The sequence below is a fragment of the Dendrobium catenatum genome, unplaced genomic scaffold (assembly GCF_001605985.2).
Source record: "Dendrobium catenatum unplaced genomic scaffold, ASM160598v2 fragScaff_scaffold_1384, whole genome shotgun sequence".
In the NCBI taxonomy this organism is placed as follows: Eukaryota; Viridiplantae; Streptophyta; class Magnoliopsida; order Asparagales; family Orchidaceae; genus Dendrobium; species Dendrobium catenatum.
The window spans coordinates 229,312-243,102 of record NW_021319846.1 but is presented as its reverse complement, the minus strand read 5'-3'; the positions used below and the strand labels follow the sequence as shown (position 1 = coordinate 243,102).

The 13,791-nt window shown below is 33.2% G+C and overlaps 1 protein-coding gene across 7 annotated transcripts in view; it reads right to left on the bottom strand.

The window, feature by feature from the left end:
- Window positions 1-4,616: 4,616 nt before the first annotated feature.
- Window positions 4,617-13,791, bottom strand: part of LOC110112055 (probable DNA helicase MCM9) — a gene marked incomplete in the record, with an annotated part of 93,502 nt that continues 84,327 nt past the window's right edge. For 3 of the 7 annotated variants that reach the window (XM_020844130.2, XM_020844133.2, XM_020844134.2), the window contains 4 exon segments: window positions 4,619-4,967; window positions 5,533-5,685; window positions 5,960-6,007; window positions 6,106-6,215. In XM_020844130.2, coding sequence (XP_020699789.2) covers window positions 4,909-4,967; window positions 5,533-5,685; window positions 5,960-6,007; window positions 6,106-6,215 — 370 coding nt within the window. 7 annotated transcript variants of the gene reach the window in all.

The following is a 13,791-nucleotide window of genomic DNA, read 5'->3' as shown; positions in this document are numbered from 1 at the left end:
TTTCGAACACATTCCATAATGAGATTTGAAAACTTGGTAGAACATCCAAACCATCTTAAAGTTTTAGCTAAAGTTGGCCAACCCATACTATCATAAGCCAGCTCCATATCAATCTTAACTATCATAAGACCTTTTTTTGAATTGGAAAATATGAACTTATTGAAAATTTCTTGAGCCAAATGACAATGATCCAACATTGATCTTCCTGGAACAAATGCTACTTGATATTCAGTGATAATCTTTGATAGACAACATTTTAATTGGTTCAAAATCATTCTTGCAACCATTTTGTAAATTGTTTGACAAAGGCTAATAGGTCTAAAGTGTGAACGTCCCACCAAATTCTTATTCTTATGAATTAATACAATTAAAGTATCCTTCCACTCATCATGCATCTTTCGATTTTAAAAAAACCAATCCATCGCAATCCAAACATTCTCTTTAATAGTGTCCTAATAGAATTTTAGAAATGAGGATGTAATGCCATCTTGGCCGGGTGACTTATTATTTCCCCATTGATATACAACTTCACCCAATTCTTCTCTAGTAAAATCAACATTCAACATATTGAAATCCAAGACATCAATTTTTTATCTATTATAAACTTCAGGCCAACCAGAGAGCTTATAGGTTCTATTTTTCCATTTGTGATTGAAGAACTTGAAAAAGACATCTTATATTTTATCTTAATCTTCTAACAAACAATCAGAATCATCTTTATTTGTTTGATCCAATTCCCATTTCTTTTTGCGAAGCATAATCATGATAGAATTTAGAGTTCGAGCCCTCTTCCATCCATCTTGCTTTTGCTCTTTGGTTGCACCATATAGATAATCGGGCCAACGTAACATTCCATTCCTGAACTTTAATTTTGAGAAGCTTTAGATTATGCTGATCTAGTCCACCTTATGAGATTTTTTTTAATTGCAATTCCAATATTTCCTTCTTCAAATCCTCTTTGAGTGAAGACTATTCCTTCACTTTGTTTTTGTTCCAATAATACAAGGATTAAAACGTTCTTTTCATCTTCTTTTGCAGAATTTCAGCTTCATTCTCAAAGTCTAATTTTTTCCAAGATCTGAGTATAATATTCCAAGTAGCTGGATAAGACTTCCATGTATCTTTAAATCTAATGAATTTATGATGTGGTTGAGGAGTTTCATTAATCTTGAAAATAATTGGAGTATGATCCGATGCAACTCTAGCAAGATGTCTCACCATAGCAAAAGGTACACATTATAAAGCTGCTAAATTTAAAAGACATCTATCCAACCTTTTCAAAATCCTTAAAGTTCCTTCCTTATTATTGCACCATGTAAGCTTAGTTCCAATAATACATACTTCATGAAAATCATTGTTAGCCATAAAAGATATCATCTCTTAAAGACCTTGAGGAAAAATGAACCTTTTGCCCCCTCTTTTATCCTATTTGGAAAGAATACAATTGAAATCCGAGGCACTATAGAAGGAACATCATTAGAAGACAACTTCTCAAGACTATCCCATATCCTTCTTCTAATATGCATATCTTTGTTCCCATAAACCGTAACAACATTCCAACTACCCTTATTAGGAATTTGGAAACTCCCAAAAACAAACTGAGAAGACTCATCAATAATAGAAAATTGAACCTCCAACCTATTCTATAAGACAAGAATCCCACCAGCAGTACCTTTAACTGGATGGTGATAAAAGTCTCAATCCTCACCAATAATCCTATTAATCTCCCTCATATCAATGTAAGATAACTTGGTTTTGAATAACCGAATGAAAAAAAAAAAATTATCCCTAACAATATCTCTAAGATAAAGAGAAGCTTCTCCTTTTTTGGCTCCTCTACAACTCCAAAATAAAAAAGAATACATTAAGACACTAATGAGGAAAGGTCCCCAACACCCTGCTTACTACCCAATTCTCCTTTTCTCTTTCTAGGAACATCTTCTATAGGTCCTAATGATTTAAGTTCTTTAATGCATTTTTTCAACACTTAAAGAACTTACACCATTGTTAACAAGAAGAATAGAGCTTTTAGATTATTTTACAATAGAATCATTATAAGAGATAGAATCTAAATAACTTCCATTAATTATTTCAACTTTTTTTTTTATGATACACAATCCCCACTTTTCACAATAGTATTAGCTTCATGAGTATTATCTGAATAACCAAAAAATCCAGACTTCTCAACAATTTTAACACCATCAACAGTAGAATTATTTACTATAGAATTAGTATAAATTGGAGCTGAATAAATTCCAAGGGAATTTGGCTCAACACAATCTTTATTACAAACTGCAACAACCGTATGAACTTCATTAATTTGTTCAAGCATAATAGAATGATTACAATTAGGAGAACTTTTAGCAACAACATTCAGAATAGAATGGCTTAGCTCATATCATCTTGTTGAGCAATCTCTTCATTAAAATAAGTTAAAACACTGAATTTGTTAGATTTTAATATATGTAGCCATGAATCATCTTCAGAGGTAGACTTTGCATTTATCTCACATTCAACATTCTTACTAGTGCCCACCAAATGAATATGCTAGCCTATGATCTTATTCTCACGAAAATTTTATTTAGCAACAAAACTCACAACAACTTTTTCTTTATAAGCAACCCGAGAATCAAAATTAGGAGCATATTTATTCATTTCATTCTTGAAAAACGCTTGAATTTTAAATGGGTTCCTCTATTTTTTTGAAACTTGACATGGATCAAAGGCCCTTACTCACAATCATCATGTAAAACTTTAGTAGGGACTTTACTAATAATCTCTTCAGGAATTCCATATTCTGGAATAGAGTCATTGTTAATATTATTACTCTTATTATTTGGGGTACTACCTTTGGTACACAAATTAAGCTTGTGACAAATCTTTCCACATTTGAAACAAAAAGAAGCAATTTTTTCATATTCAATTTTTTGGTAAAACCTTTCACACATTCCTTCCACCCAAATACCTCCCTGCATTTTAGACTTTAAATTAATTCACACACAAATTCTAGCAAACTCCCTCCTCCCCAATTTGAACATGTTTCCATCAAGTAACATATAAGTCCCAACCTTTGAAGCAATTTTCATAATGTTAAGTTCATCCCAACATTGCAAAGGAAGATGAGAAAGACAAATCCAAACTGGTGATGATAAGCCTTTCATAGATAAATAGTCCATTTGTCAATTCCTATAATATATCCCCCCACATACCAAGGACCTCCACTCAAAACTTCAACCATAGCTTTTATTAGACTGGAAAGAACACCAAATCCAATCTAATCCCAATGATGTTAAATGAAAACCTCCAAAATTGCTCCTTTTTCGCCTTAACTCCATGCTACAATATGAAAAAGGAATATTCTTGCCTAACACTTTCACCACCAATGAGTTTTTCAGAATTTGAGCATCAGCAATTTCATTCTTAGAATTAAGTTTAATAGCAATTCCATCATCAGAGATTTCAGTAGAAACATAATTATTACTAATTCTAATATGAAGAGTTTTTTTCCAAGAATTAACAATTCTCATTATGAATCGAATTTATCAATACTAGCAATAATCGTAATATGATTATTATCACAATGCAACCCATGTTCAGAAGCAACATTTACCTCATTCTAAATTTTTCCCGAAGATGAATTATCACACTTGAACGATAAGTTTCCAATCACGAGAAAATCAACATTTGAAGAATTACTATTCATTAATATGCTAACTTATAGGTTCAAGCCTGATGAAGATACTTCAAAACCATTCGCCTATGATCCATGAAAGTTGCTACTCAAGTTAATCATAGGATTAACATTCAAAATCTTTGATTCTTCTATGATATTCTTTCCTTTTCCTTCAACTAGAGCAATTTGAGTAGCCGGCCGAAACCCTTCTTTAATAACTAGAGGTGGACTTTTGATGTCAATTGTCCTAATCCTTTCATCAGGTAATGAAATATTATTCTTGAAATCATAATTTCCGATGGAAGAATAGTGGAAGAAATGACAATTGGCGAACGCCAACGGCCATCCTTCACCATACTGGACCTCCCACAAGATAACAGGTCAAAGAAAATTTGAAATTTCTCTTTCACGAAAATTTGGTATTAAGCTCTCTAGAAAACTTGTTCTGTCGTTATCACTGAAGTTGAAAAATCATCATATCATCATTTTGATTTATTTTGCACTTATAATTTTATATAAAAGTGAAGATATCATCCACCTCCCACCACCCAAATCTTCACATCCGCTTCTCTCCATGCCCAAACCGTGCGCAAACCCAAGCTAATCCAACCAATACCAACCCAAGTACAAAAAACCTTAAGCTCTGATAAAGTCCATCCCTTTGAATTTTGTTTATTTCACTCATTAGTTTTGAAAACAATGTTATTTTTTCTTATATTTGAGATATTTGAATAGTTAGAATAAAATAAGGCAAAATAAAGACAAATACCTCTTTTAGAGATATCTATATAATATGAAAGTTGGGACATGGCATATTATCGTAATAATTTTCAATATTAGCGACATAATAGGGCAATATTTTTACTTAATTGTTATTATAATAAAACAAACACATGCCTAACATATCATATAATAATAATAATAATAATAATAACAACTTGAATCTTTAATAATAAGGAATTATTAATTCTTAATAGATATCAAAAATCTAAATCAGTCTGGCTGACAAAGATAAAACGCAATGCAAACACATCCGCAAAACGAGTCAAGTCCATCATCTTATCTCTTGGAAAAACTATAATGGTATCGATTTCAGATGTTAAAGCTACGATGAATAGCTCTAGAATATTATAAGAAAAATAACAGCTAAAACATAGTTTTATAGCTTAACAAAAAAAAAAAAAAAAAGCCTGTCTGAATTCAATGATGATGCTCGACACTGCGTATGTTGTTGATTACGACAAGTCTTTGATTGCTCCCAGCTTCTCAAGAATTATTTTTTCCTGTTTTTCGTCTGAAAGCAAGTCAAGAAATTATAAGGTTTGAAACAAATTCTGAATGAAAAAGCAAATTCTTATCTTGAAGGGTAGTTACATTGCATACAGTTAGGATCCATTTAGAGCGGCTATACCTATCTATAAAAATAACTACAGAATTGCTATTAGAAAACCACCTCTTGAAAGCTGTTGAAAGCATTATAGAAATTATTTTCTCTAAAAGTCGGTGGCTTTCTTACCGTTAACTAAGGGTCTATTTGTGATATCTTTCTAGCTGCTTTATTTTTCAGCCAACAATTATAATTTCATTTATCTATTACTTTCTCACTATTTTACATAATTTTTTGTGGTGAAAAGCTAATTTTTGTAATTAGAGTAAGGGTGTGTATTTGACGGCTATAGTTTAAAAAGTTGATTATGAAGATGTTATAAGGAAAAACAATTTAGCTATTATGGTTGTAAAAACAAGCTTTGCACCACAAAATTTTTTGAAAAAATAATAAGAAAATAAAAAAAAAGCTTGTAGTACATAATATTTTTTATTAATTTAATGCGAGATAAAATGATAGTCAGCAAGGATACATTCTTGATCTGGGTTCTCAGTGAAGTTCGAATGGAGAGCATCCCCAATACTATCAACAATTGCTGATGTTGTCATAGATGATTCGATGCATAGGATGGCAGCAATAGCATCAAGTCGGGTGACCTCATTTCTGAACATAAGCCTAGCATGTGCTGCACTTCGGTCGAGTCCAATCAGGATATACGACATATAGAAGAAATTTGGGTCAGATATTTTAGCCAAAAAATTGAACAGAATGGATCTCATATCTTTTGGATTTATATTGTGATGAGCATAATACTTTGCATTCATCTCAAATTCAATCCAGTGATTTGAAGAATGAGTCATTCTGATCAAAATTTAATTAGATATCATAAACTTTTTTTTTTTTCGGAACATACAGAGGGATGTGTTGGAACTTGTTGCATAAAAATAACGAAAACAAACCTTGGGCCAACCGTATTAAACTCTCAAGCAAGCGGACAGTAGTTCTAGCTGCACAAAAGGTGGTTAGGAAACTGCCAAGGCAATCCCTAATAACTGAGCTTAATCTAATGAAAGATAAAATTGCTCGTAACACTGCCACTTCAGACCTGCATTATGTGTTGCTGATCTTCGCTGGAGTTGATAGTAACTAGAAATTATTCTTTCTGACTCTTTGGTCAGGACAGGTTTGAAACGCTGCTTAACATAGTGGATATACCTACAAAACACAGTTGTTAAGTAAACAATTATTCTCCTAAACTTGGTAATTCTTCTTTAATATATGCTTCAATATGTTGTGTAAAGTGCCGTATTTAAAAATAGCATATGTAAATGTCATTTCAAGAAGTTATTACAAGCAATATGCACTATCTATGCGTGAATATTAAAAAAATTATACAAATGCTTCATTAAAAAAAAAAAGATTAAATATTATAAAATTATAGAATTCTAAATATATGTCATATGCCTTTCATATCATCATCCTTAATTCTCATCACCTTCAATCTCACAATTTTTGACAAATAATAGGAAATCTTGCCGATTGTAACACTCAGCGGAACTAGTTTAGTTGAAAGCAGCAAAGCGCATGCATGCGCGCGAACACGACTTTTGGGGCGGAATCGAATGCAACTCATTGCATGAGTAAAATGGGGTTTGCTCATTTAGGAAGAATCAAAAGCAGGTGAGTGGAAGAGAGAAGTTTCAGGCCAACATGTGGGTTCAACCGATGAAGGCATAGACACGTGTGATCCAAGGGCTATACTATTGGATTGAAGACGAAAGAGAGGAGAAGAGCTTATGTGGTCCTGCCTATCAGGAGGGAAGAATTGTTCTTTTTTTTTTTTTCCGTTTGAGTTTGACTTTGGCTTCGAGCGATTTGGAGAAATTGAAAGCGGACGAGGTGTGCAATAATATGAAACTCAATATTGTTTGATGAAGACGAAGGGTTTGTGGGCATTGATCAATAGAGAAGAAGAGTTTCATGTGAGACAACTTTGATTTTGGGACAAAACTGTTTGATGGCTTTGAATTGGTACGATTCATTTGATCAATTTGACAGAGACAAAAAAGGAGTACGTTCGATTGTTTTACAAAAATTAGAAAAAAAAAAGAAAATAGGAAAAGTAGTGTCATTCAATCTAGTTTGATAGAATCAAAGGCATGGAGGAAGAGATAGAGATACAATAAGAATATATATTGATCTATGCGATCTCGACTTTATGAGGGAGAAAAATTGGTGTTATGTGCTAGGAAATTCCAGTTGGTAGAATGTGTTTTAAGTCTCAACGTTGTAAAAAAATTTAATACACATATAAAAGTAGTAAGACCATAATTTTTTTATATGGAAAACCCAAAAAGAGTAAAAACTCACAAAGCCTAGCCTAGTTGAAAAATTCACTATATGATAGGTGAAATAATAATCATCATTTCCTCACTTGAATAAGATAGGATTACCATAATTTTTTTATATGGAAAACCCAAAAAGAGTAAAAGCCCACGAAGCCTAGCCTAGTTAAAAAATTCACTATATAATAGGTGAAATAATAATCATCATTTCCTCACTTGAATAAGATAGGATTATTTGAAAACAAATATTTAATTTTCCATGTGGGGCTAATAGAAATCAAATGTCCACAGATGAACAATTAACACCTAACAATAGTACTTAATTTCCTCTATAAGGATTACAAAAGTTTTATGTCTACAGGCAAATAGTTAATACCCAACAATAGGGTTAAATCTTGACAGGAGTCTCGAGATGGCGACAAATGCTAGTGGTGTTTATCGACGACAATATTATGTGGCGGTCGTTGATGGTGATAGCTGGTGGCCGTCGTCGACGGTGATAGGTAGAAAATGCTATAAAGCTCTTTAATGCTCTTAGCTCTTGGGTTCTGTTATGCACCAATACATTAATTTGGATAAAAATACAATACAAAAAGAAGGAGAAAATGGGATCCCTAAATCAGAAGAACAAGCTCAAGGCAACAGTTCAAAGTTTATAGTATAGACCCGGTCTAGAAAACAGTTTAAGGACTAAACTAACTCATGATTTTATTAGAAATAAACCTATAACATTGTAATTAGCTTTGTAAACTAGTTTATTATTATTTTAGATAGTTGACCCTCTTTCTTATCACTTGTACAAGCCAATAAATAAACCTCTTTGTTGTAATTAAAGTTATGGAAATGAAATACTATTTTTTCTCACCCTCTTCTTTTTCTAACGGAATTTCAAATTTTCTGTAAAATATTTATTCTTAATTTTAAAAATTATTCATTTTATTAAATAAAATTAATTAAACTAAAAATTATTGTTTTAAATAATTATTATTATCTTAAATAGACTAAATAATATAAACATAATATGATATAAACATGGCATAATATAAACATAATATGAAATATATATAATATAGATTAAGTATAATTTAAATAAAAAAAGCAACAAGCAAAACGTAATTTACATAGCAGCTCAGGTGGTTGGGTAGGTGGGTGGGTTCAAAGTGGCCGAGGTTCGAACCTAGCGCAGCATATGCGGGTGGGTTAGCGGGCGAGCCTAGTTCAAGGCCTGCGGGTTCGCAGGCGGGCCTGGTTCACAGGCCTGCGGGTGGATTCACGGGCATGGTCAGTTTGTGGTGGGCCCAATTCACGAGCCTGCAAAGATGGCAGCTTAGTATCCGCGACTAGTTCACGGGTCCAGATCATGGGCCGACGATGATGGCAGCTGGCCCGCTTGGGCTAAAACAAATTTTTATATTTTGTTTTCTTGGCCAATTTCATTGAAAAATTTGTCGGAAATATTTCCAGCAGATTTCTTTCAACAGTGTTTGTTTTTCGACGCGTGAATTACAATCATATAATTTTAAGTCGGAAATCCGTCAGAAATGTAAAATACCGATGGATTTTATTCTTTTTTTGGCAGAAATGACCTGCCGAAAAATGACATTTTTCCCGTAGTGTTCCAATCCACTGTCCAGCCCTCAACCGTAGGAGTGCATTAGCCATAAGAAAACCTTCCAACCTTCTATCTTGCATACTGCTCATTGATTGGGTTCATTCCTCCCGTCACCTTCAAGCACTGAACATCCCAAGACAATCTGCTAGTCTGTTTTGTTGCAAGAAGCTTTGGTTTGGCTAACTAGTGGTGATCTTTTTGTCTCGCAAGAACCATTCAAGCCCCTCCTCCAGCACCATAGCATTCTAACACTCCATTGAATCACAATCCTTTAACCAAGTTTTCCATTCTTGGTTTTTCTCTCACCTCCCATCAAGAACTGGCTTATTTCAAGAAGCAAACCTTTAATTCTACTGCCTACATATCTTAATCCTTCATTCAAGATGAAGAACGCAGACTTGGACGAAGCATTACGTACTATGCAATCTACTCATGAGTCACAATTTTCGAAAATTAAAAAATTGCTAAAACAGGTAGATGCTCAATTTGCTTCCATCGGAACAGCATTACACCAATTTCAAGCATTCATGAACTTTATTGACAAGCATCTTGACAATTTATGTTTGAATCGTCCACCTTCTTCCCATCAAGAACCTCTAATGTCCACCACAAATGTGGGATATGCCGCCCAATTTCCATCTCCTCATTACTCGTCGGCCAATGCATGTTTACCTTTTCTTAAAAATATGAAAAATTAACTTCCACACTTTAAATGATCCGATGTGCAAACTTGGATCTTTGAAACACAAGAATAATTAGTTCATAATACTCCAATTACCACTGCGTAAGAATTGCTTCATTTCATTTGGAAGGATCCATAGCTACATGCTATCGATGGATTCACACGAAAGGCAAACTGCATGGCTCGAATTCATTTTATCATTGCAATAACATTTTTACATATATTCCTATGCAGATTTACATGACTATTTTTCTAAATTAACTCAGCAAGCATCCGTTCTTGAATAACAAATAGCTTTTGTGCATCACCTTTGTTCTATAATTCGTACACACTTGAGCATCACCTTTATTCTTAAAAATAGGAATCAACACGCTACTTAACTCAGCAAACATCTTTTGTTTTCAAAATAATATTGAAAAGTTTAGTAACCTAAGAAATTCCTTCATCACCGAAGCAATTTCACACCTCTATTAGAATATCATCATGTCCAACAGCTTTTTCACACTTCATTTTTTGTAAAGCCTCCATAACTTCAATTTTTACTAATACACCGATAAAAAGAAAAATCTCTATTTTTTACTTAGGACACTAAAGTCACAAATGTCAATCATTCAATCATATTCACGCAACCTTCATTGAAAAGCTTATCAAAATATTTCATCCACCTTTATTGAATATCATCTTCTAATAAAAGTAAGTTTTGATCTTCAACCTTAATGCACTTAATTTGAATTAAATCCTTACTTCTCCTATCTCATTACTTGACAAACTTAAACATACATCTTTTGCTCTCCTTAGTACCTAATCTATTATATAAATCATTAAAAGCTAAATTTTTTTGCATCACATATTACTTTCTTAGACTCCTTACGAGCCTCTTTATATCTTTCTCAATTTTTCAGGTTTTTATCTATAAAATAATTTTTACAAGAAAGCTTCTTATTTTTAAACTTTTCTTGAACATTTTGATTTCACCACCAACTATTTTTACTATTACGAGATTTGTTTTGATACTCTAATAGTCTAATCACATCTTTTGCAATATTCTTAATATCATTAGTTACTTTTCCCACATAATATTAGCTTCCTTACGTACAATCAGAATCTTAAGATCTTAAATTTTACTTTAAATATCTCCATCTAATCCTATGATAATATTTTATTTATTTTTCATATTTCATCCATTCATATTAAATCTAAAACTAATAAGCGATGTTGGTTACATAAATTCAATAGAAATAACTTCACAATTTTTGCAATATAAACGATTTATTTTTCTTATAAGAATATAATCAATTTGAGCTTTACTACATTCATTCTTAAATGTGATGAGATGCTCCTCTCTTTCCTTAAATAAGATTTAGCAATTATAAAATCACAAACTAGCGAAAGTTCTAACATGATCTGACCACCTTTGTTAGTCGCTCCAAACTCTTAGCCACTATCAATGCTTTTAAAATCGTCTACCTCTTCACCAACATATCCATTTAAATCTCCTCCAATAAAAACTCTCTTTAAGAAATATCTTTTGTATTAATTTTTCCAAGTCATTCAAAAATTTTAAAATTAAACACATTCAAATCTATTTGAGCATAAGCTTATAATATTAACGCGGGCTCCAAAAATTGGTGTCCTAGCCTTCTCTTTACTTTCGGGGGAGTTTTAACGGATTAAGCACTGAGGTCAGTCAACAACAATGTTACAACAAATGTACAAAATGGGCTTAAATAACACAGATGTATGAACGTGATCTGCAGTGGTAGACAGGTAAATGATAAGATTCAAAATAATCAAGTTCAAGCAATTAAATACCTCTAAGTTGTGCATCCTGATTACACATTATGATCAAAATTGTCTAATTTCAAAATCAAAATCTTCAAATTGCAAAACAAAAAAATTAAAATAGTCCACCCTAATAATGGTCGCACTGACATAAAATCACAATCAAAGGAGTCATTACTTTCAAAAAGCCCAAAGCTGAAAGTAAATCCCTTGAGGCTTAAATACCAATACAAATATTTAAGAATACAAAAAATAAAATTGTTCAAGTAAAATATTTTACCCCAAAGTTAAAAATGAATATACATATGACCTCCGCAATAAGTTTAATGAGGGTGACACGTCTAAAGATAATAACTGCACATAAAGAGGCAATGTCATTTCATGTGCATCACTATGATCAATCTCAAAAGTTCTCATGCAAATAAGAACATTGCACGTCTTTCAACCGAGTGATTATTTCGTCAAACGACACTACTAAATAGCGGCTATGATCGAGGCCCTCTAATTGGATGGTTTTGCCACAAAATGTCATCATTAAATTATTGTCAAGACCAAAGCCAGAAAACTCTCCAAAGGCTCTTCTCACTTAGAATTGTAAATCATGTAGTCAGCATAAAACCCACGATTAGCTAAGGTTGACTTAACATTATCCCCTTAGACAAACATTCATCCAAATCTCTAATATTAACTTTGACAGCACAATCCATGGCTATAAAAAAGAACCGTTGTAATATAAAGACCAACCAAGAACGGAGATGATTAAGCAAGAGTTGGGAGGGAAGAAATGGAAAGATACGAGGAAACAAACGAAGGTTATTTGAAATAAGAAAATGTGAGTAATGTATGGAGGATAGAGTGGTGGTTGGTGAGTAAAAAGAGAACTGGGCTGCAAACCTAGATGACTCTACAACAACCATCAAAGACAAATGCTAGCGTTGAAAAGCCCGGCCCAAAGGCATGAGCCAAATGCCCCACACACATGAGTGTGCCAGGATGAGGAAGCAAAGGCCAGCCATAGAGCCTGCTCGCAGGAGCAAAGCCAAGTGAGAGCATGCAAATGTTGAAATGATGAAATGAAGGGGAGCAAAGAAGCTGCTAATGGGGGAGCAATCTAGACGAGCCACACAAGAAAGAAAGGTATACAACAACAACAACAAGCCTTTGTCCCACTACGTGGGGTCGGCTACATGAATCCTTTTTCACCATTGTGTCCGGTTAAAAGTCATTCTCATCTAAATCTAATAAAGAAAGATTATTTCTAATATTTTCTAACCAAGTATTTCTAGGTCTACATTTACCTTTCTTAACATAAGCCAAATCTAATACATCAACTTTCCTAACCGGGTTATGGGAAGGCCTCCGTTTAATGTGACCAAACCATCTAAGGCGATTCTCTCTAATCTTATCTTCCACTGGAGCTACAACCTTTTCACGTATATGCTCATTTCGTATCCTACCACCTAAGCATCCTCATCTCTGTAACACTTAGTATTATGCTTCTCTTTTAATGGCCAACATTAGGCACCATAAAGCATTGTAGGTCACCACCATCTTATAGAATTTTTTCTTAAGTTTGAGGGGGACTTTTCTATCGCACAATAAGCACGATGCATTCCTCCACTTCAACCATCCAACTTGAATTATGTTGATAATATCCCCATCAATTTCACCATCACTCTGAGCAATAGATCCAATATATCAAAAATGTGTACTCTTATTAATGACTTGATCACCCAAAGTCACAATCCCCTCACTAGGTCTATTTCCACTAAAATTACACTCCATATATTCCGTTTTAGATCTACTCAAGCGAAAATCTTTAGACTCTAAAGTTGACCTCCATAATTCAAGTTTACCTTCAACTCCCTCTCTAGTCTTATCAACAAGAAGAATATCATCAGCAAAAAGCATGCACCAAGGTACATCCTCTGGCAAATGCATAGTGAGAATATCCATGACTAAAGCAAAAAGATATGGACTTAAGGTGGATCCTTGACGTAATCCAACCGAAATAGGAAAATACTTGGTCAAACCACCTTGTGTTTGAACACAAGTAAAAGATCCTGCATACATATCTTTAATGAGTTGAATATAAGCATTATTAACTCCTTTCTTTTCAAGAACTCTCCATAGCACTTCTCTTGGAACTTTAGCATATGCTTTCTCTAAATCAATAAATATCATATGTAGATCCTCCTTATTCTCTCTATATTTCACCACCAAACCTCTCAATAAATGTATGGCTTCCATAGTAGACCTACCCGGCATGAATCCAAATTGATTTTGAGAAATATTAGTATCAAAAAATATCTAATATATGCATCATCTAGAAAATGTCTAATAAGAAATAACATGAAGAAAAAAATCTTA